This window comes from Rhamphochromis sp. 'chilingali' (genome assembly GCF_963969265.1).
Source record: "Rhamphochromis sp. 'chilingali' genome assembly, chromosome: 16".
NCBI lineage: Eukaryota > Metazoa > Chordata > Actinopteri > Cichliformes > Cichlidae > Rhamphochromis > Rhamphochromis sp. 'chilingali'.
Window position 1 is genome coordinate 5,147,426 of NC_137943.1, and position 24,868 is coordinate 5,172,293.

The window sequence follows — 24,868 nt, forward strand, 5'->3', positions numbered from 1 at the left end:
GCAGAAGTCTGTATGCCAACTTCAACAATATAAAGGAATATCTCAATGAGTTGACAAATCCATTTGGAATTATTGCCATTTCTGAAACATGGATCAAATCGGAGAAAGGAATGGACTTTGGACAGTAGGGATATGAAGTGAATTTTGTAAATAGAAGGAACAAGAGTGGAGGGGGAGTAGCTGTGTATGTGGATAAAAACCTAAACTACAAGGTGGTAGAAAGTATGACAACTGTAATTGATAATTTACTAGAATGTATAACAATTGAAATTTATAAGGAAAAAGAGAAAAATGTAATAATTAGCTGTATATATAGAACACCTGGCTCTAGTATTCAAGTATTTAATGACTTCATAGAGGAAATATTTTCTAAAACAAATCAAAAAGTTATGTTTATCTGTGGTGATTTTAATATTGACCTGTTGAATCCGAAAAAGCATAAAATGACAGACGAATTCCTAAACACTATGTACAGTTTGAGTTTACATCCTAAAATAACCAGGCCTAGCAGAATTACACCACATTGTGCCACCTTACTTGACAATATTTTCACTAACAATATGGAAAACAACATTGTGAGCGGAATATTAATTAATGACATCAGTGATCACCTACCAGTTTTTGCAGTTTATGACACTAATTATAAGAAAAATCAGCATGAAGAACAACTGAGATACAGACGTGTAAGGACAGAAGAAACTATGAATGCATTTAAGAACGATCTATTAAATCAGGACTGGGACAAGGTGTACAAAGAAGCTGATATTGATATTGCATATGGCATATTTTTAAGAATATTCATGGAGTTGTACGATAAAAACTGTCCAACAATAAAATACAACAGAAAGCACAAATATTCAGATAGACCATGGCTCACTAAGGGTTTACAAAATGCATGTAAAAAGAAAAATACACTCTATAGGGAATTCCTGAAACAAAGAACAAAAGATGCTGAAAATAAATATAAAAAATACAAAAATAAGTTGACCAAGATTAATATTGAACAACAATAAACATAATATGAAGGGAATATGGGATGTTTTAAACAGTATCATTAAAAATAATTCTGGACAACAAAGTTATCCTAAATACTTTATCGACAATGGCAATATTATGGAAAACACTGCTGATAAGGTCAACAGCTTTAATCATTATTTTGTAAATATTGGACCAAAACTGGCAGAACAAATTCCTGAGTCACTGCCATCAGTAGACTGTAGTTAAAACCTGATTGATAGGAACCCTAACTCAATGTTCCTCACATCAGTGGAGGAAAAAGAAATAATTGACATTGTACACATGTGTAAATATAAAACATCTACTGATTGTAATGATATTGACATGAAAATTGTCAAGAAGGTCATTGAAGGAATTGTAGGACCTCTAATATATATTTGCAACTTATCATTTCAGACGGGAAAAGTGCCAAACAAAATGAAAATAGCTAAAGTTGTGCCGCTGTATAAAACCGGGGACAGACGCCACTTCGCAAATTACAGGCCTGTTTCTTTACTACCACAATTCTCCAAAATCCTAGAAAACCTGTTTAATAAACGATTAGACAAATTCTTAGATAAATATAAATTACTCTCTGACAGTCAATATGGATTCAGATCAAAAAGATCAACATCTCTGGCATTAATCGAATCAATTGACGAGATTACAAATGCTATAGATCAGAAACAGTATGCAGCTGGAGTATTTCTGGATCTCAAGAAAGCATTCGACACAATCAATCATAACATATTAATTAATAAACTGGAACGGTACGGGATCGGGGGGGGGGGGGGGGGGGGGGGGGGTTGTACTGCAATGGGTGAAAAATTATTTAAGTGACAGGAAACAATTTGTGAAGCTGGGTGTCCATTCCTCATTATGCTTGGACATTGCTTGTGGTGTTCCACAAGGCTCTGTACTGGGTCCAAATTTATTTATTATTTATATAAATGATATTTGTAAGGCATCTGATATATTAAAATTAGTATTATTTGCAGATGACACAAATATTTTTTGTTCTGGGGGAATCTAAAAGAGCTGCTGGATAATTAAAAAATGGTTTAACAGGAACAAACTATCGCTAAATCTAAGTAAAACTAAAATTATCTTATTTGGGAATTCCCTTAGAAATGCACAAGTGCAGATTCGTTTAGATGGTGTGGAAATTGAAAGAGTACTTGAACATAAGTTTCTTGGTGTGATTATAGATGATAAATTAAACTGGAAGTTAGGGCTGGGCGATATATCGAGTTTTTTAAAAATATCGATATATTTTCATACAAGATATAAGATGTGACAATATCGTTTATATCGATATATAGTCTATGTTACGTTATAATTATACTTGTGGAGCCGCAGGTTTGCCTCTCTTTCGTCCACTTTTGTCTCTACGCAACCTTACTTGGCCTCGCCTCTCCTTCACTGAACACAACTCCCCCTCCCCCATAGCTTCACCTGCAGGCAATGACAAGATGAAAGCGGAAAATCTCCGTTAGCGAGTTACCGTGCGTGGGGCTGGACGGCGTCAACGTGTTAGCGAGCTAACCGCGCTAACGACATGCAGCCCAGAGGGGCTGCACGGCTGCACCACTTGATGGATTGTCGGAGGATTACGGCTACCGGGGAGGAGCCTCGCGGAGTGATACGTACTGTGTGTGTATAAGGACCACAAATGGCACCTGTTCAGAGACGTGGTGCAGCTGTGAAATCTGTCTCTTTGTTATTATGCTCAGCGTCTATTAGTTTACATTTTGACTGCACAATTGTGAGCTTTTTGTTATGCACAAAAACAACATTGTTTTCTTTTATTTATGGACCATGATTATTTAATAAATGCTGATAATTTATTTTTGAGTAATTTCTTCATGTACATCTACGCTGTATGTAAATAAAAGTGCCCGTGTGACATCTGGGACACAGTGTGACTAGGAACACTCTTTTTGTTCTTAACTTATGGCTTTAAAAAAAAAAAAAATCGAGATATATATCTTATATCGCCATCCAGCTAAAAAATATCGAGATATGAATTTTGGGTCATATCGCCCAGCCCTACGAAGTCTCATATAAATCATATACATAACAAAATTTCAAGAAGTGTCTCAATCTTGAGATAAGTAAAACACATTCTGGACCACAAATCACTCCACATTCTCTATTGTTCCCTGATTGGACCGTATTTGAATTACTGTGCAGAGGTTTGGAACAATACTTACAAATGTTCGCTATCATCAATCTTTATATTAAAAAAAAAAGGGCCATAAGGATAATCCATAAAACTGGTTACAGAGATCATACAAATCCACTATTCTTAAAATCAAAAATTCTAACATTCACAGATCTGGTTCATTTTCTCACTGCACAAATTATATATAAAGCAATAAATAACCTGCTTCCTGACAATATTCTAAAAATGTTTTCTAAAAGGGAACGGGGATACAATTTCAGGGGGGAATTAAATTTAAAACATCCTCGTATCCATACAACATTAAAAAGTTTTGCATCTCTGTGTGTGGAGTGAAGCTGTGGAACAGACTAAGTAAAGATATGAAGCAATGTCTGAGCATGGCGCAGTTTAAAAAGCGGATTAAGGATATGGTTTTTACAGGGTACAGGGAAAAGGTAGAGATTTGATAGGGTGTTCTTGTCTAATATTTTCATGTGTGTGCGGGTGCACGGGTATGTTGGTATGGGTGGGTGTGTGTGTGTGTGTGTGTGTGTGTGTGTGTGTGTGTGTGTGTGTGTGTGTGTGTGTGTGTGTGTGTATATATATATATATATGTTGTGTATCCTTGAGGTGTTAGAAAATGTGTATATGTGTATACGTATGTATATATATATATATATATATATATATATATATATATATATATATATATATATATATATATACCCTAACAATCATATTTTTTTGGACATGAACTTAATTGCTTTCTTAAAACATTTTTTTCTGCATTTGGTATAAAACAGACTCCAATTTAGACAATCTCAGGCTCCCTCCCCACCGGAGAGGTGACATTCAATGTCCCAATTGTCAGTCTGGATAGCCGTGACCACCACCCAACATACAATAATGTCATGAAAGCATCATTTTAAAAAGGGCTATGCAAACATGGCCAATAACTTTCATTCTAATGATGTGCAAAATGATTTGGGCACAAAACAAATTTTGCTGTTAGAAAACTTGCAGACTTCACTATATACAGTGTAGACCCTCTAAACTAAGTTTGGGGGATGTGATCTTTCAAGAAATGCAGACCAAACTGTTGTTGTTTGTTTACTTACACAGCATGTCTTGTAGAATTAACTGGAGTCACCAGCAACAGCCTAGTGCAGTCATATCTCAAGTCTAATAACAGAAGACAGGAAAAGATCAGTGAAGAAACAACTTCCCCAAACCAAAGCACAAATAAAACAATAAGTAAAACAGGCTGATCTAAAGTATGATTAAAGTTCAGCCTGATTGATATAAATGTCACTGACAGTTGCTAATATATTGGAAAACCAAAATACTTACCACTGAGTTGATGTCTTTCTGTCCAACAACAGGAGTGCTGGTCCCGAGCCTCAAAGACAGTAAGAAGCAAGCAGAGGGAGAAAAAACAGAACTTTTTTTCAGAAACCAAATTGATCCTTAATGGCTGTGCAATAATTGTAACATAGAGTCTACTTATGTTGTTAAATAAAGGCTAGATTTGACATTAATAGATGTCACAGATGGTCAAAAGCTGCCACAAAGCATGAAAAAAATTTTCACACGTGAAGTCAAAACTTTCTGGGAAGTTGAGTATATTGGATGTTTAATGGTAGAAACAGACTTTTTAGACTTCTAGAGACTGACTGATGTTAGTTTAAATCAAATCTGAATCAGATGTGCTTATCTTTCTAGTTGTGGTCTGCACAGATGTCAGGTTTTTAAAACGCCAGACCCGACGACAGCGCCTAAGGTGGTGCTGGACCGAGGGAACCGCCAGCGCTCCCTCAGAGATGGAGAGGAGGGGGGGTTGATACCTGTTGTGATATTTTGATACCATGGTAGCATTTACAGGATATTGTTTTATAGTGATATTATACAGGAAAACTGTTACTCAATAAGGCCCATTTACTAGTTGTTTTTCTCTTTCTCTGTGACCCAAGAATTGATGTGTAAGACTCACAGGCTGGTACCCCAAGGTCGAAAATACCACAGAGACGAGACCACTCCCTTACTCCCATCCTCCCTTCCTTATCCTTTAGAAAAGAGCTTGTTAAAGGCCAGGTGGTTTGTTTCAGAATTCACTAATGAAAGAACTCTGTATTCTATGTCTAGGAGTGTATTTTGCTGGGATGATCATAAATTGTAGCTGAACTGATAAACTACACAAAGGATACTTCTTTGCTCAGAAGGCAGGAAGACGTTTCCTTATTTGGTCTGTACCGGTTTGAACTGAGAACCTGCTGACACACGAACCTTTTTTCCCTCTATATAAACTGTTGTATACTGAATAAACCTTTGAGTTGATTTTGGAAGAGCAACCTGAAGCAGTTTCTGTATCATTTTGTTCTCCTAACTGCTCCCGACGTCGTAACTAACCCAGCTGAACGGCATACCTGAGCGTTACTTTGAATAATTAGGAATCTTATAAGGAAAGGACAAAACTCTGCTTATCGGTGCTCACGCCTTGGAGGAAACCCGATCCACGGAGAAACCCGGGACGGAGATTTCTTTCAATTTGGTGTCAGAAGTGGGATCAGCTGACGAAGGTAAATACACGTCTTTAATATTTATATGGGACTGTATTATACCTCTCTCAGTGATTGATCTATAATGAAACGGGATATGCTGACGAAGTTTCACTTAGTGATCCAGAGAGATACACTGACGACTTCCTTAGTCCCCGAATAAAGTAAATTAAAAGCAGAAAGACACAGGAAGTTGCCTGTTGTATTGACACAGGAAGTTGCCTGTTGTATTGCAAGAAGTTGCTCGTTAAGTGAGAAATTGCTCACCCAAACAAAAATTGCTAGCAATAAATTTAAAGTAACCTCAGCTGTGCTGCAGCAAAATACTAACATAAATCCTTCAAGCGTGTAAACCCCTCTGGAAATCACTGAACATGGGTCAGAATAATTCAAAGACCACAGACAGGTCCGATAAAAAATCGAAATTACCTGTAAAACCAAAAAAAATAAAATATAAAGCTACAAATAACGGCTCAGTACGACTCCCACTTCCGGTTACGTGTAACCCACGTCCGCGAATCGGTGAAGACTTCCATGATTACGTATCCAGAACATGTGGAAGTGCTTATGTGACTGACTTTGTTTACAACTTAAGAACTGTAAGTTCAATGCATTTTAATTTATTTCCGGAGCCTTATCCCGAACGATTATCGCCAGAAAACAGGTCAGTAGAAATGTTGAATATCATTTGTGATAAGAAAAGTAGTCTGCTTAAACAGTCCTGTAGAAAATATATGATAGAATGCCGCGACGTGATACATCGAATGTTACCGCTATGGAAAAAGGGACCGGAACCAGGTGTAGATGCTTTAACATCAAATAAAACTAGTGCAGGCTCTAGCATAGAAAATAAATCTACCGCAGGAAAAGCTAGTCTTGCATGCTCAGCCGTTCAGCCTACAGCCCCACACCCTTACGATGAGACCGAATTAATAGTCGCTGTAGCAGCTGCACGTAAACAATGTCAGCATTCTGATCCAACCAGCTTAAAAGAAAGTGACAAAAAAACCTGAATCACATGCAACGGATCTTAGCCACCTAATTGAACAAGATCAGGAAAAACAATATATACGCCGCGAGGAAGAATTAGCAGAACATAGAAAAAGAGAAAAACTTTTGAAAGAAGAACGTGAGGAACTTATGAAAAACAATTTAGACGACTATGAAGAAAAACTTTTGCATCAGGCAGTGTCCACGATAGACACCCACATGAAACGCCACGATATCGTAGCTAGAGGTTTAGAGGTAGCTAAAGAAATACCTGTTACCCGAACTTTAATAAAGACTTATCTAAAAGAAAAAAAGGAAAAACAAAGCCAGAATGACAAAGGTCCTTACGCCAACACTCGCGGTAATAAACAAACAGAACCAAAATCTAGTGACGTCAATGACACTTACCCCTTTATGATAATAGGAGATCAGTGTTGTATTCAGCCCCCTAAAATCTCAGAATTAGTGGTAACTATTAAAGAGCTTCCCGATCCTCTTAAAAATCCTACAGCCTTTGTCTCTGCATTACAGAGAAGTACCAGATATCACCATTTGGGTGGTCCAGATTACAGGTACATATTGTGTCAATGCATTCCTGGAGTAACCGAGTCACAACTCATAAGAGAGATAGGTGAATTAGACCCAAAGCATGATAAAGCATCCACAACTGCAGAGTTTTTGTGGGTAAATAATGACAAAATCACAGATTTCTTTAAGAATCTAAAGAAATTCCTGCTAACAATGTCCAGAGACAAAATTGACTTAAATGCAGTAACTATGTGTAAACAGAAGCCTGATGAATCTATCCTAGTATTCATAAAACGCTTTATGCACTGTTGGACTAACGAGGCATGCATGCCAGAGGATGGTAATGATCAGATTTTCATTACTACCTTTTTGAACAATATCCACCCTGAATGCTCTCAGTTGCTAAAAGTGACAGCTACTGATAATCTCTACGAACTGAGTAAAGATGCTTTCTTAAAGCTTGTACAACTGAAGGCCAGTGCAGACCTTTTTCCTACTACCACAAAAGCTAAAAGTGTTAAGATGATGTTGAATTTTGATGTTGAAGGCTCAGAAGAAAGTGAGAAACTAATGTATGCAGGATCACCCGCTCCAGCACAGCAAGGAAGTTTCAGAGGACAGAAATATAAGAGTAGAGATGTGTGTTTTTGCTGTGGAAAGATAGGACATTGGCCCAGGGAGTGTCGATTTGCAGCTTCCAACAGGGCACACGCGCCTCGACCACAGAACGCAGTACAAGTTCCTGCCACTAGGTGTCAGCGGAGCTCTTCCAGTCAAGGTAACTGGCAACCACAAGAAGCACGCAATAATGGCCCCACATTTAGGCAGCAGCCTTACAACCCGCATTATAACCCACAAGATAGACAAGCTAGAGGTGCAAATTTAGTTCAGTTTTCCAGTAGCCGCAAAAACCCAGAGCATGAATCAGAATGGGAAAGGGTGCGTTACAATTCTCACCATGATCTTTTCCCATCACCTGATAATCCCTGGCTGGACCGCCAATAGGGAGGCCCAGGTGAGGATGAGGGACAGCAGTGTGAAGCACTACACACGATGCTGCATTTGCAACTGTCCCCTAACACAGAGCACTTGCCCATGCTACAGGTAGAAATAGATGGTAAGAAATACCCATTTTTAGTGGATAGTGGAGCCACTAAAAGTTCACTGTCTGGAAAATTTTATAATGGGCCTGTTTCCTCTGTGTGCATCAACACTATGGGAATTAATGGAACTGTAGTGCAATGCCCCAAAACTCATTCTCTAAAGACACGTTGGGGCCCAAAACCAGATGAAATCACATATCATCCATTTGTAATTATTCCAAACTCGCCTGTGAATTTATTAGGCAGGGATTTAATGGCAAAAATGAATTTGTGTATTTCATTTAACACAAAGGGTGAAATGTTTGCTGATACTGATAACAGTTATGTGTTCTCTGCCCTATGCACTGACATCATGGAGAAGGAACAGCCTCTGTGTCAGCTGGACGCCTCAGCAGAGAATGAACTCAACACCTTTTTGTCTGGTATTCCACGTCACACACTGTGCCAAAAACGTGTACAAAAACCACTGCCAGGTAATCCCATATCTGGGAGCCACACTTTTGTTTCTCTCACACTGTTTAACAACATGATAACTGCTCACACCAGTGAAGGTCAAACAGTGGTTTTGTCACATAACTCAGACATAGGTTATGACATAACTACACCATGTCGACACATAGATCTAACCTACCCTATCCACTGTACTATTTCTGCAGTTACGTTGCCAGCTGAATACCAGAATATGACATTATGGTCTAAAGGTGAGAATGATGTAGGATTTATTGACTGCACACCTTATCACGCACAGCTAAAAAACAACAAGCCAGTATATGTCAAGCAATATCCCATTTCTGCCGAAAAAGCCTCAGCCCTAGATGTCATCATAGGAGATTTATTGACTACAGGAGTAATAAAGCCCACAGTATCTCCATATAATACTCCTGTCAATCCTGTGCCAAAGCCTAACAAACCTGGCGTATGGCGTTTTACACAAGACTTAAGACAAATTAATGCAGTCATTATGCCTCTGCCACCTCTGGTTCCAGACGTCCCCAGCATATTGACATCTATTCCATCCACAGCCACACATTTTACCGTGGTGGATTTGTGTTCCGCCTTTTTCTCAGTACCTGTGCATGAAGACACACAGCCGTTATTTGCATTCACACATAGAAATAAGCAGTACACTTGGACTCGTCTGCCTCAAGGTATGGTAGATAGCCCTGCTGCTTTCTCAATGGTGATCCGTGCTACCCTGGACAGCTTTACTCCTCCTGAGGGCTGTACTCTGATCCAGTATGTGGACGACCTCCTCCTCTGTGCTCCGAGTGAGGAATTATGTCAAACTGCTACACACATGCTTCTCCAGCACCTCCAAAAGACTGGCCACAAAGCATCAGCAAAGAAAATGCAGTACTGTCAGACTTCTGTTCAATATTTGGGATTCACACTGTCTCACGGAAAACGTTCCATGACTGCAGACAGGGTCAAAGCTGTGACCTCCGTCCCTCGGCCCACTACACAGAAGGAAATGTTGTCCTTCCTGGGCATGGTGAACTATTGCAGACAGTGGATACCAGACTGTTCTTTTCATGACCACATTCTGCGTGACTGTTGTAAAAAAGACAAGCCTCCTCGAATACTGTGGTCCACAGAAATGACTGCCTCTTTCAATGCATTAAAGGGAGCGCTGACCTCCGCCCCTTGTTTGGGTCTGCCTGACTACCACTTACCATTCCATCTGTATGTCACAGAGAACGGCACAACCTGCACAGGTGTACTGGCCCAAGAGCATGGCAGTGGCTACCGTCCAGTAGCCTTCTATTCAAAGGTGCTGCCTGTAGTTGTTCAGGGAATGCCGGCCTGCCTAAGGGCAGTAGCAGCTTGCTCTATCATGATAAGGGACTGCGGGAAGCTTACACTCTCACATGACACTATTCTACACACCAATCACCAGGTCACGACCATTCTAGCAAACATAACTACACAACATATGACTGCACAACGTCGCTCAGGTTATGAAGCTACACTGACCTCCACAGCAAATCTCACTATAAAGGCGAGCAGCACACCCAATTCGCCAGCACATTTATTGATCCGTATGCTGTGTTCTTCTGACCGACAGGATGGCTCAGACAGGCTTGACGATCATGACTGCATGACACGTATACAGGAATCCACAGCACCACGTCCAGATTTAGAACAAACACCTATCCCAGACTCAGCCACGGTTTATGTGGACGGGTCCTGTTCAAGGCCGAATGACAACTCATTTCTTTGTGGCTATTCAGTGGTGACATTGCCTGACATCATACTAGAGGCTCACTCATTACCATTTCACTCAGCACAAAAAGCAGAGCTCATGGCTTTAATACGCGCCTGTGAGCTCCATTTGGATAAGCGTGTGACAATTTACACAGACAGCCGCTATGCGTTTGGTGTCGTACATGACTTTGGCACATTGTGGAGACAAAGAGGATTTAGATCTGCTGATGGAAAACCGATTGCTAATTCTGATCTTGTGCAGAGACTTTTGCAGGCTATACAGCTACCATCGGCCGTTGCAGTTGTAAAAACGAAAGGACACAGTACAGCTGACACAGACGAAGCAACAGGTAATGCCTTAGCAGACGTGACAGCCAAGGCTGCAGCTGCATCACAGCTCCCACCTCCACAGGAAGTATTATCTGTGCCCCTACAGCTGCCACTTGTTACACTCCCAGACTATTTAGACACAAATGTTGATTTAAAATTCATACAAGAGCAAGCCTCTGCATGTGATTACACCTATTGGGAGAATAATGACTGTACCTTAGATGACAGGGATGGCCTATATAAAAATCTTGAGGGTTTGATTGCCCTCCCATCTTCCCTGCTGCCAGTCCTTGTCCGACATTTTCACGGTGTGAGTCATGTCGGACGAAGAGGGGTAATAGGGGCAATAAAATCAAGATTTGTAATTGAGAAAACATTGCATGCAGTAAAAAGCATATTAGCAACCTGTCTAACATGTGCACGAACTAATGTAGGAAAACCAAAAGCAAAACATCAGCATTTACCACAACCAGATTTTCCATTTCATACATTACAAATTGATTTTACACATATGCCAGCACAAGGAAGCATCAAGTACTTACTGGTAATAGTGGATCAATTTAGTAAATGGGTAGAAGCTTATTCAACCTCAAAAGAAACTGCACAAGTAGTCTGTCAAAAGTTGTGCAATGAAATAATACCCAGATTTGGAATACCTCACCAGATTAACAGTGATAGAGGACCCTCATTTACATCAGAAGTAATTCAAAAGTGTGCCAAAACCTTAGGAATAGACTGGAAATATCATGTGCCATACCACCCTCAGAGTTCAGGAGTTGTAGAAAGAATGAATAGGACCATAAAAAATCGCCTGACTAAAGCAATGATAGAAACAGGAATGACCTGGGTCAAATTACTTCCTCAAATCCTCTGCGAGATTAGAATGACTCCATCCGCAGCAACCAAATTATCTCCATTTGAAATAATCATGGGAAGACCATTTCCAACACCATGGTCAGCTTCCAGAGGGGCACCGCTATTGGAAGGGGATATAGATACTGCATTGTCGGACTATGTCCACAATCTGGTAGAAACACTGAATAATAACTATCAGAAAGTTTGTCTTTCTCAGCCTCTCCCCTCCACAGATCCAACCCACAAGTGGAGACCAGGGGATGCGGTGTTGGTGAAGTCGCTAAAACCAAGGACACTCGGGGAGGCCGCGTTTTCCAGCCCCCAGACTGTACTGGCAGTGACGAGAACCAGCATCCTTACGGACGGACAACCTCAGTGGATACACGCCAGCAGGGTTAAGACCAGCCCAATCAGACCACCTCAGGCGTCGGATCAAGCAGACGACTACTCAGGCGGGCCAGCGCCGAGAACCAGAACAAATAAATACACACGGGTAGATGACATCTCCGGCGAGCCAGCGCCCGGATCCAATCCACCTACACACACGCAATCACTGATTAACACACAACGTCTGAAAGAGCCACAGCAAGGTACTCGAACATCCAGCAGGAATAGAAAGCCAAAAGTACCACATGATGTCTAACCTGATAAAGCTAGACTCATTCCATCCTGATAATGGAGAAAATGAAATGCCCATTGTCATCACACGGCGCTTATTCAATGTCTCTCGAACCTGGGACCAGGCCAGAAGACGACTGGAGAACTGTTTTTCATATATATTTAGGTTATTTATCATATCTATCGCATTAACCTTAGGATTTTTCTTTGCTATTTTGTATTGTAAACTGCAACCATGTTCACATTTCTGCAGGTCATATTTTGCTGACGATACCTCATGCTCTATTTTGCAAGACACCTACTTAATACGCTCTTCACGTTCCCTAAAATCAGTAAATGGCAACATAGACGCCACTAATAAACCATTTTATGCGCCCTCTAGAGCAGGAGTTAACTCCTGGTATGAAAATGCTAGAACAGCTGCTCGTGATTTAGGAAACAGTAATTGTTATGTCTGTTCAAAGGGTAATCCAGAACAGGTTATAGTGGGATACCCAATCTCAGGTTTTCCCCTGACAAAGATGCTATTCAATAATGATAAAAAGGGGCCCTTAACAGCAATCATGATGGAAGTGCGAGCAGAACTAAGTCCTTTAGATTGTTTACTCATATACGCAGGACAAGTCTCTGGTACAGATGTCAGAATGATTGACAACACTTCCTACCCTTGCATGAAGCGCCCCGAAGACCGGACTGAACCTCTTTCGCCCCCAAAACAGATGCGCCATCACCCAAATATCTCGATGATATGCATACACCGACCAAAGCTTAAAAACATAACTTATGACGCACAAAACTATACATTTTTTTCTGACTTTCCAGGAGCACGCTGTACCGAAACATGGTTATCAGCGAGTATTGACAGGACAGAAGATAGAGATATGTTTTCTTATATACAGGCATATGTTAGTAAGTATTCAGTAAAAATCTTGTATGCCCCCAACGCACTGAATGACTCATATTGGGGAGGCATATTAAAAGGCTATACAGCTTCGCGCCTGACCAGACCAATCCCACATGCTTATTGGATGTGCAATAATACCCTTAGAGTGGCTTTACCTGTTAATTGGACCGGTACCTGTGGTCTAGTAACTTTAGCTCAAGAACTACTAATACAACAAACCTCGGATTTGCCTGTATCCAGCAGACGTACAAAACGCTCCACTTACTCACATAACATTTACATAGATGCTATAGGAGTTCCACGCGGGATACCAAAGGAATTAAAGGCACAAGGAGAAATATCAGCAGGGTTTGCCTCAATACTACCTTGGATACAGGTAAACAAAAATGTAGCCTGGATCAATTATGTTTATTACCATCAGCAAAGACATACTAATTTGACCAATACGGCCCTTAAGGCCCTAGGAGAACAGATGTCTGCTACCTCTTTAATGACCATGCAAAATAGGATGGCCTTAGACATGCTGTTAGCTGAGAAAGGAGGTGTTTGCGCGATGTTTGGAGATGTTTGCTGTACTTTCATTCCCAATAATACCGCCCCTAACGGTTCATTCACACAAGCTATGAATAAACTTGAAGCATTACAGATAGAACTAAGAGCCAATGCAGGTCACGGTCAGTGGCTAGACAAGTGGCTGCAGGACACGTTTGGAAAATGGAAGGAACTAATTGTAGCTTTTGTAACCATTGTAGCATGTATTATTTTGTTTTTGATGATTATTGTCTGTTGTGTGATACCCTGTGTACGTTCAATGATAACCCGTATAGCTACTAGTACAGCTACTACTGATCGTGGCTCAAGAGTTGGGAGTTCGCCTTGTAATCGGAAGGTTGCCGGTTCGAGCCCCGGCTTGGACAGTCTCGGTCGTTGTGTCCTTGGGCAAGACACTTCACCCGTTGCCTACTGGTGGTGGTCAGAGGGCCCGGTGGCGCCAGTGTCCGGCAGCCTCGCCTCTGTCAGTGCGCCCCAGGGTGGCTGTGGCTACAATGTAGCTTGCCATCACCAGTGTGTGAATGTGTGTGTGAATGGGTGGATGACTGGATATGTAAAGCGCTTTGGGGTCCTTAGGGACTAGTAAAGCGCTATATAAATACAGGCCATTTACCATTTACCATTTACTTCAATGTATTTGCAATTGGCACAAATTGACCCGGATTATGTGTCAGATGTCATCAATGATGATCCTGATGTATGTATTGAGCATTAGATTGGGAATTACTCGATTGTCCAAGAAGAGAATGAAGTTTTCTTCCTTTTCTTTTTTCTTTTTCCTTTTTTTTTTTAAATTTTGATATTAAGCTTGCTCGAAGGACCAGTTACATTTATGATTTGTTTCACATTTATGATTTGTCTTTATATTATGTTATTACATTCTGTCTTTATACTATGTTATCATTTCATGATAAAAGGGGGGAACTGTTGTGATATTTTGATACCATGGTAGCATTTACAGGATATTGTTTTATAGTGATATTATACAGGAAAACTGTTACTCAATAAGGCCCATTTACTAGTTGTTTTTCTCTTTCTCTGTGACCCAAGAATTGATGTGTAAGACTCACAGGCTGGTACCCCAAGGTCGAAAATACCACAGAGACGAGACCACTTCCTTACTCCCATCCTCCCTTCCTTATCCTTTAGAAAAGAGCTTGTTAAAGGCCAGGTGGTTTGTTTCAGAATTCACTAATGAAAGAACTCTGTATTCTATGTCTAGGAGTGTATTTTGCTGGGATGATCATAAATTGTAGCTGAACTGATAAACTACACAAAGGATACTTCTTTGCTCAGAAGGCAGGAAGACGTTTCCTTATTTGGTCTGTACCGGTTTGAACTGAGAACCTGCTGACACACTAACCTTTTTTTCCTCTATATAAACTGTTGTATACTGAATAAACCTTTGAGTTGATTTTGGAAGAGCAACCTGAAGCAGTTTCTGTATCATTTTGTTCTCCTAACTGCTCCCGACGTCGTAACTAACCCAGCTGAACGGCATACCTGAGCGTTACTTTGAATAATTAGGAATCTTATAAGGAAAGGACAAAACTCTGCTTATCGGTGCTCACGCCTTGGAGGAAACCCGATCCACGGAGAAACCCGGGACGGAGATTTCTTTCAATACCCCAGCAATGCCTCGAAGGGCGAGAGTCCAGTTGCTGATGACGTGCTTGCGTTGTGGGCATACTCCACCCAGGCCAACTGCTCGCTCCAGGTCGCTTGGTTCGATGATGCGACGCAATGCAACATGGCCTCCAGCTCTTGATTGGCCCTTTCGGTCTGACCATTAGTTTGGGGGTGGAACCCGGAGGACAAACTGACCTGAGCTCCCAATTCTGCACAGAACTCCTTCCAAACCCGTGAGGTGAACTGAGGGCGACGGTCGGAAACGATGTCCTGGGGTATGCTGTGGAGCCGAAACACATGCTGCGTCAGTAACTGGGCCGTCTCCAAGGCAGAAGGGAGCTTGGGCAGAGCAATGAAGTGGGCGGCCTTGGAAAAATGGTCAATAATGGTTAGAATGGAGGTGTTACTTGAAGAGGGAGGCAAGCCGGTGACGAAGTCCAGGGCGATGTGCGACCACGGGCGTTTTGGAGTGGGTAACGGTCGCAGGAGGCCAGAAGCAGGTGAGTTGGAGGTTTTGTTCCGTGCGCACGCCGGGCATGCCGCAACATAGTTCTGGACATCGAGAACAAGAGAGGGCCACCAAAACAAACGTCGTAGAAAGGAGACAGTGCGATTTTTACCTGGGTGGCACGAAAACTTGGCAGTATGTGCCCAGTGAATGACCTGACTATGCGCTGTGGCCGGAACATAAAGTTTCCCTTTCGGGCCCGTGCCAGGGTCGGGCTCCTGTCGCTGGGCGTCCCTGACCACCTTCTCAATCTCCCATGTCAGTGCACCCACGATGCAGGTGGGGGGCAGGATGGGTTTTTCCTTCTCGTCCTCATTGGTCACGGGTGCGAACTGGCGCGACAACGCGTCTGGCTGGTGTGTTCACACCGAACGCGATGGACGCGAATAAAACGCCCCAAACGCCCCTAATTTGATGCGTGTACATTCGCGTCTCAACGCGTGTCCAAGAAAAATCCATCGCGCGTCAACCGGAAATGTGGGAGGAATGTGGGAGGGAGTTGTGCCAGACCGGTATCTTTGCAAGATGGCAGCTATCGAGCTAGCGCTTGAAGAGAGAGTCTCCCTTCTCTATGTACTGTGGAGAGCAGAGCAGCAGCGTAAAAGACGTCCTCGCCATACCTGGGTCCATCAGGTCCTCCAGAGGCATGAGCAGTTTGGTGAGTTTCACCACTTGCTCCAGGAGCTGCGCCTGGATGACGGCCGATTCCAGCGCTATCACCGTCGGCCAGTTTGAGGACCTGCTTTCCCTCGTCGGTCCCAGCATCGCCCGCCTAGACACCAACTACAGGCGCTCAATCCCACCTGCAGAGCGCCTGTCCGTCTGCCTGAGGTTAGTAAAACTATTTAATACGGTAGTCCTTTATTGATATCTGTGCTAATATGCTAATCCATCCAGTTATACACTGCTAACATGGATGTGCTATGCTAACAGTGAATGCTGTCGGTGTTTACTGAAAGCAAACTGTGGTACAGAGACGACTCTTTATAATATTTCTAGTGATACTCAGAAGGTCTCATCAAGTCCCGATTTAATTCGATTTATGCTGTTATCAGTGTTTGCATGATAGCATGGCTGTGGTGTCACATCAATGTATGCGCTCGGTGTTTGCTGATATCAAACTGTAGCATTAGGACCACTGAGTTAACCTTTGTAGTGATACTCACTCCTTTTTATTTAGACCTGGTTTAATTCTGGGATAGTTGAATATTTGTATATAATCCCTGCAGCTGTCAGACTCTATAGCAGGGGTCACAGCCTTTATTAAAACAGAGTTAGATAAAACTGTGAACAGTTTGGTTCATCTTTAGTTACATGGTTCTATCTTGATAAGCTGTCTTATCACAGATTAATTTTTCAAAAATATTAATGATTTAAGCAAGGAAAGGGCTACATGTCAACATACATGTCAACATTTCTATTAATGTCTTACTTCATTCCTACCTGATTGACATGTTTAGGAATTATGAGTGATTGGCTCACTGTAGTTGTGAAAGTTGCTACCAATCAAATTATGATATGTTAAAGTTAAAACAAAACAACTGTTTTAGATATTATCTAATATACATTTTCTAATTATCCTTATAATTACAAAAGGTTTTATGTAAGATTCATGTTTTGTGATTTAAATCTGACATCACAAAAGTATTTTGGAATTTGAATAATGTATTTTGTAACTGCAGTACACATAATACTGATTTTGAACAATTTTGTCCAGGTTCCTTGTCACCGGGGACTCCTTCAGGACCATCGCGTTCAGTTTCATAGTCGGTGTGTCCACGGTGAGCCAGATCACCCCCCAGGCAGCGACGTCCATCTGGGACTGTCTAGTGGACGACTTCATGGCTGTGCCTTCACCTGGAGACTGGCGGTCCATCACAGAGGGATTCCAGGAGCGCTGGAACTTTCCTCTGTGCTGTGCAGCTCTGGATGGGAAGCACATCCAGACAAAGGCACCCCATATATCATATAGGAGACACACACATTGATATACACTAAATATTCATTTCATTTCTTTTTTGTGGTGCCCAAATTGATGCACCTGCTTGATTTTGTTTAAACAATTATTGCACACTTTCTGTAAATCCAGTAAACTTCTTTTCACTTCTCAAATATCACTGTGTGTGTCTCCTGTATGATATTTAACTGACATTTTTTATTGTAACAACCAACGATTTATACAGGAAAATAATGTCTATTAACAAGGTTGCCCAAACTTTTGCATCCCACTGTATTAGTATATTTTGTCATTAGTATAATATGAAATAAATTCTACATGTGTCAAGTCGTGTGCCAACATTTGCTGTGTAGTAGAACTGAGACATTAGTCATTATAAACATTTGTTTGAAATAATATTAAAAGTCTCAAACAGAAAAACATTAAGATAAGATAAGATAAGATAACTCTTTATTGTCATTGCACAGTCATACATAGTACAGTAGTACAATGAAATTGGAAAAACTGTCCTACGTCGGCACTACATATAACACAACACGACACGATATGACACATCACAACGTAACAAACAACACAACACAGTATATTAACTTAGTATAAAAAAGAAGAATAAGTGTATGTGTATTGCACACTGTTATTATTGCACATTAATTATTATTGCACCTTGTTATAAATATAAATATTATTGTTATCGTTAAACATAAATATATAAAATATAAGAATTTACAGAGAGACAGGAATAAAAAGGACCAGCTGCTCTCCAGAGCAGGAACAAGGCTGAGGAGGAAATGCTCCATTGGAGACTGGTGTGGCCTCTTCAGGGACTCCAGGATGGCCAGCTCCACCGCCGATGGACCGTCCTGGGACCCGTCCCTCATCTGCCTCGGAGCCGTCCTCCTCTGTGGGCCTGTAAAACAGCACAAAACACAAAGAAATGAGAAGGCTGCTACTAGATTTTAGTTTCAACATTGAAAAAAACAAAACAAACAATAACAGGATATAATCAGATTGGTTGTAGATATTTAGTAAAGGTGATCACAAGGGAATCCCACCGACTAAAAAGGTATCAGTGCTTGCTGTACATATCTGTGGGTGCAGCAGCAGGAGCTCAGGGACTGGGGATGCTCTGCTGCAGAATCAGTTGGTTCTATCAATACAGTATTAAATGTTAACAGGTTGGATATAATAATCGTAGAGTAGACAGTGGTCCCTCATTTATTGCAGGGGTTCTCAGAATAACTAGCCCCTGGTCACAGTTCTCACAATTGATTCTCAAAGTGCAAACCTTTGTAGATTGCAAAACGTAAAAGTATTATTATGCCGCAGTTTGTCTTCATCTGCCCGCCACTTTCGTGCGCCTTTTTCCCCTCACGGTGCAGGTGTCTATTTCCGAATGAGGGTCGTAGTTATGGGTGTTTTTGTGCTGTTTTTTTCTATTGGACGCGATGGTTATCAAAACCAAACGTGATAAATTTGGCAAGCGCAGGAGACACGGCACGGAGTAGATTTGTCAATCAGGCTGCAGAATGCAATGCTGTACTGTGCAATAAAAAATCAGCGAAAAAGCAAAGCAGTGACGGATGAACAGCGGGACCACTGTGTGCTGTTTATTAATAAACAATAAAATATATTCCTAAATGACAACATGCATAAAAGCAGAACGGTATTTGTACGTCAGTGGGAAAATAGCGGTGGCTTGCTAGCTTTTGTGCGGCTTCCCCGGGTCAGTGAAAACTTTCAAAAGAGAAATGAATGAACTTACCAGGTTGCCCGATCTCTTCACATATCTTCCTCCAAGCTCGGTCCTTTTTATTCCTGTCTCGGTACTGAAAGCAGCTGGTGTTGTACGGCTCCGGGTTGTTTGCTACCGCATTGATTAGCCTTCCCCTCCATTGAAGTATGAAAGGCTTTGGCTGGATCTGCCCCTTTGACCTAGGTAACAGCCACGTCACCAGGCTCCTGATTGGTTGTCACGGCGCGATTTGACGCTGGAGTTCAGATTTTTCCAACTCGAGCGGTAGACGCGAAACGCGCGTATGCACAAAATGCAACACAAAAACTCACGCGCGTGGTTTTATTCGCAAGTCAGACGCGCTACACTGCCGCGCGTTTCACGCGTTTTGGCGACGCAAATCTGCTTCCGAATTTTCGCGGGACCCGCAATCGCGCGTCATCGCGCCTTTCCATTGACTTTACATGTAAACCTGACGCTCTATTCGCGTCCATCGCATTCGGTGTGAACACACCGTTAGTGTTCCTAGAACCGGGCCTGTAAGTAATGGAGAAGTGAAAACGAGTAAAACAGTAAACAGTAAAAGTAAAACACAAAACAGCAAACAGCATAACAGTAAAAGAAGAACTGACTGCGTTACAGTTAGTGCGGGAGCAGCAGCTTTGCTCATGCGCGGTTCATTTGCAGTTTGGACGCATAGGTGTGAACATCTCCTGCAGCTGGGGGAGGACTATCCTCCGCCCGTGAGCGCTTTAGCACGGGTGAGGTGCCCACAGCCGCACCGCTGCTTGTTGAGAGTAAGAGCAACACGCCCTTTCACGTCAAAAAGTCGTCATAAATAAGTTTCCAATAACACCAGAAAAAGTCGCCAGATTTGTCGCTAGTCACTTTTTAGAAAAAAAAAAGTCGCTAAGGGGTCTGAAAACTCGCTAAATATAGCGACAAAGTCGCTAAGTTGGCAACACTGCGCACGCCAAGGGGCTGCGAGACATTTTTACAGCCGTATTTAGCACATGACTATGAAAGGCGGAAGAGGAAGTAGTTCCTTTGAATGTAGACAATCCGAATGTTATAGTTTCTTTCCACTGTGTTCCTGTTAATGATAAACTACAAATTTACTCTAAATTACTAAAATATTGATATTTTAATGTGAGAATCGATTCTAGAACATAAATGATCGATCCGCACATCACTACAAAATAACCAGCTTCACTCATTCCATTTCAAACAGGACAGTGGCAACAACAGTAGGCTATGGCCAATGTTAAGTTTTAGATTTTAAATAGGCTGTATACATTTCAGTGGGAGCAATAGGACAGTCAAATGTCGCTGATTTTACTACAGAGTGGGACGGATTGTAGGGTAGCTAACATTGTCGCAAAACACGTTTTCAACACTGCAGGTTACCTGGGTGTAATGTTTTTCAGCTAAAAAGAAACATGGTCTGACTCCTATCTAACTATATAAAGAGTAACTGAAGGTTAAATGCAGTTAACATGTCCTGTTTTAAGCCAGGCACTCACACCCCCACTCCGCTGTGTCTCAGCCACCATTGCTCTGGCAGCAACGGCACTAGAGCCAGAGCAGGGGAGAGGCGAGCTGGAACAAACCATTTTGGGAGAGAGGGGGGGGGGGGGTGGTATCTATACTTTTGTTGTTAAAATGTTACGTCTCAACCAAGTACTGTATGCTTTTTATATTTTTAGTAGTGTGTCACACAAACAGCAAATATTATCAAAAAAAGTAAGAAATCTTTGGGGGTGCTTTGATTCATTTTGGCACCCCCAAAAATGGGCTAAAATCGCCCCTGCTACCAACTATACTTATGTGTTTCCTCAGTGGCTTTAGATGGTCAGATTCTGTGTTTTTACATACATAGGCTGTGTCCCAATTAAGAGACTGCACGCTTGAAGTACGCGCACTACACGTACTACGTACGGTGCGTACTATAAGTACGAGAAGTGCGGAAGTGAGAGGCTTGTGATATGGGACGGTATACGCTTCGTCGCGCTGTTCAGGTTGCCTAGCAACCATGATACTAACCGCGAGACACATTACATACAGCTTTGTTTGACAGAAATGAAGGAGAAAAATGTTTTGTTGGTCATTCATTTTTGTCATGACATCACTTTAGTTGAGTATCTGAGGCTGAGACCACGGGACTGTAAAACATGACTGTTGGGCTTCATTTCTGTGCTGAACAGTCATATAAGATTAGTTAGTAAATAACAATTAGTTAATGTTGTTCATGAGACTACATTGCCACAGTGAGTTGACTTTAAATATAATATGGCCAATATTATAGTATTGTCAGATTATTAGAGAGAGAGAGAGAGAGAGAGAGAGAGAGAGAGAGAGAGAGAGAGAGAGAGAGAGAGAGAGAGAGAGAGAGAGAGAGAGAGAACACTTTGGAATTTGTATGTGCTTCGCAGTTATTTATTCACTTCACATAAAATGTAATAAATAAACTAAAATACAAAAACCAACTATTTACATTTCAACTTTTAACTATTTAAATTTTCAGCTTTCTCCTTTTAAACAAATTTAAAGTGAAACAACACAAAACACTGCAATGCAGAGTGAAGCGGGGGAAAAAAGTGTGTGTGTGTGAGTGAGTAAAAGAAAAAAAAAAAAAAAAAAGAAAAAAAAAAAAAAAAAAAAAAAAAGCACGGCTCCCAATAAGGAGTCGGCTCGCGTTGTGCACTTCAAAGAGCCAGCTGATGGGTCTGTCTAGCACAGCCCCTCAGACCATTCTATTACAACAGCAAAAGCAAGACACAAGTCACCAGAGCTCTTTGTGTTACTCGTGCACGAGGGAGAAAACAGTGACAGCGCCGTTCCTTCGCTTGACCCGAGTTGCTCTCGTCTGCTCCCTCATAATACTGGTCTTTATTGAGTTTACATGAATATGCATAAGTTCATTAACATATGACGTCTTACATAGATATACATGTAACCAAAGAGTACCGTCTGTGTGTGTGTGTGTGTGTGTGTGTGTGTGTGTGTGTGTGTGTGTGTGTGTGTGTGTGTGTTTTTCAAGATGTGACCCCATAAACGACTTCCCTAAACCTGCTGGCCTGGAAGTCCAGCAGTTGATCTAAACAAAAGGCACTTATACTAAAACAGACAGATGTGTTTATCAAACCATAAAACAATAAAATAAGGTACGACCTCTCTCATGACCCCAGGATCTGTGTGTGCATGCCAGTACACTCTGGAAGGCACACAGTCTTTACAGACTGCTAAGGATCAAACCTCTATCATTATGCGATTATAAAACTAAGCATATGAGTAAATATTTCTAAGCATAAATGACAATCATTAATATAAACCTGACACCGGCTCTAAGAGCCATTTCGTTCATGACCGACACATCACTAAGGGAAATGAACAAGAAGCTCAAAAACTAATGGCATGAAAATAATTTACCAGAACAGCTGTAAATAATCCCCCAAACTAAAAATTCTAATAATAAACAAAGGCTCAGAAGCCTGGAACCATGACAGCAAAACTTAATAAAGGATTGTTTAACTTGGCTTGGTTACACAGATATGCGATTACCTGAAGAATAGTTTAAAAAGAACACACGCAAACACACACATATGGAATAAGTGCAATAGTTGACTCACCAACCCACAGAAGGAGGAACAGATGAGCCATTGCTGTCATTCAGCTTGCAGTGAATGCTGTGCTGGGACCTTTTTAAACCTCTTCTCACTGTGCTGGTGGCCATGGAGCCACCAATCACAGAGAATAATTTTATCAACAAACCCCCATTGGCTGGAACGGTCTTCATGCAAATATACAATCTTTTTTTTTTTTTTATTAAGAAAAATGTTTTGCTTCTCATTAATTTCTTTTTCTTCCATGTACTGACAAAGGGAAAGACCCTACAGTATAAGGAGAAGTTATTTTTTTAATACAATTTGACCACAGCTGGACTGGCCATCAGGTGTACAGGGTGCACTGAAAAAGAGAACGTGTTGGATTTACTTAATTCAGTACTGTACATTGGTTGCACACAATTTTTTTGCTTTGGGTGAAACGTAAACAACTGTGTTATATCGAAACAACTTATTCATATTCATAAACCTGTGCATTTTGGGTTTATAAAACGTGATTGAAACATGTTTAGATGAAGCAAGTTAAGCTCTTGGAATATTTCATTCACAATTTTGTCATTTTATTCCAACACTAATTCAGTAACTTTTACCCAATTCTACTTGGTCACTTAAACACTGCATGTTGTCTTCATATTACATAATATTCAGCAAAGTCTAGATTTTGGTTAACATACAAAATTCAATGGATTTACAGGTTGCAGGAGGGCTGGGGCATAACGCAGAAGTTATAGGGTACACCCTGGTTAGGGTGCCAGTCTATCACATAAGCTGTGTCCCAAAACGTCGGCTGCATCCTCCGGAGGCCGCATTTGAAGGCCGATTGCGTCACAGCCAGTAGTGATGGGTCGGTCGCGAACGAAATGGCTCTTAGAGCCAGGTCTTTGACGTGAACCTACCTCTCTCTTGCACTTTTTTTCCGCTTCACTCCGCACGCGAGCCTTGTGCTTTACGCCAGGGCTCTAGAGTGCGACCAAATTTTTCAGTGGTGCGCCTAAAAAAATATATATTTTTTCGGGTAACAAAAAAAAAAAAAAACAATCTCTGCAACTCTCCGTGTGGTCAACAACAGACACACATTATGCCCCTATCGTGGACTAAACCAATCAGAGATAGTCAGGGGCGGGACCTCTCTGATTGGCCGTGGTCCAGTTGAAAGTGCAGGTGGAAGAGAGAGAGGTGAGTAGCTTGAATAAAGCGATATCAATTCATTAACGGATTCCACACAAAGACGTAAACACAGAGCGGACCCGACGCATCAGAATCAGCTTAGTCTTTCTCGGCTTTCTCACCCCACGGCCTGAACACGGACATGCTGTCGGAGCTTAGCGATTCTGATGCTTCGGGTCCACTCTGTGTTTACATCTTGTTTGCGCTAGAATAAAATACAAACAAACACTGAAACTAATGAAAAATTACACATGATATATGAACTGTGGAAACTAACTGAACAATAAAACTCAGAATAAACAAATGAAAACATTATATGAAAGGTATAAACTGATTTGCATCTTATTGATTTGCAGGCTCACTTTGCTCCAGGACTTGACGACTGGCCCAACCCGTACAGTCTTTGTCTCTTAATACCGAATGTTGAAAACTGATACTCATGGACACCTTAT

General features: G+C 41.4%; 1 protein-coding gene and 1 long non-coding RNA gene across 2 annotated transcripts; one reads left to right on the top strand and one right to left on the bottom strand.

Annotated features, from left to right (window-relative positions):
* Positions 1 to 4,207: 4,207 nt before the first annotated feature.
* LOC308383579 lies at positions 4,208 to 23,287 on the bottom strand. Its single transcript, XR_013969176.1, has 3 exons — positions 23,256 to 23,287; positions 4,511 to 4,559; positions 4,208 to 4,342 (listed from the first exon to the last, which is right to left on the bottom strand). It is a non-coding gene; the product is annotated as an uncharacterized lncRNA (long non-coding RNA).
* Positions 16,450 to 18,224, top strand: LOC308383394 (uncharacterized protein). Its single transcript, XM_080861320.1, has 2 exons — positions 16,450 to 16,768; positions 17,655 to 18,224. Exons 1-2 carry the CDS (start codon positions 16,509 to 16,511, stop codon positions 17,923 to 17,925), a joined length of 531 nt encoding a protein of 176 aa, XP_080717446.1. The 5' UTR covers positions 16,450 to 16,508; the 3' UTR covers positions 17,926 to 18,224.
* Positions 23,288 to 24,868: the final 1,581 nt, after the last annotated feature.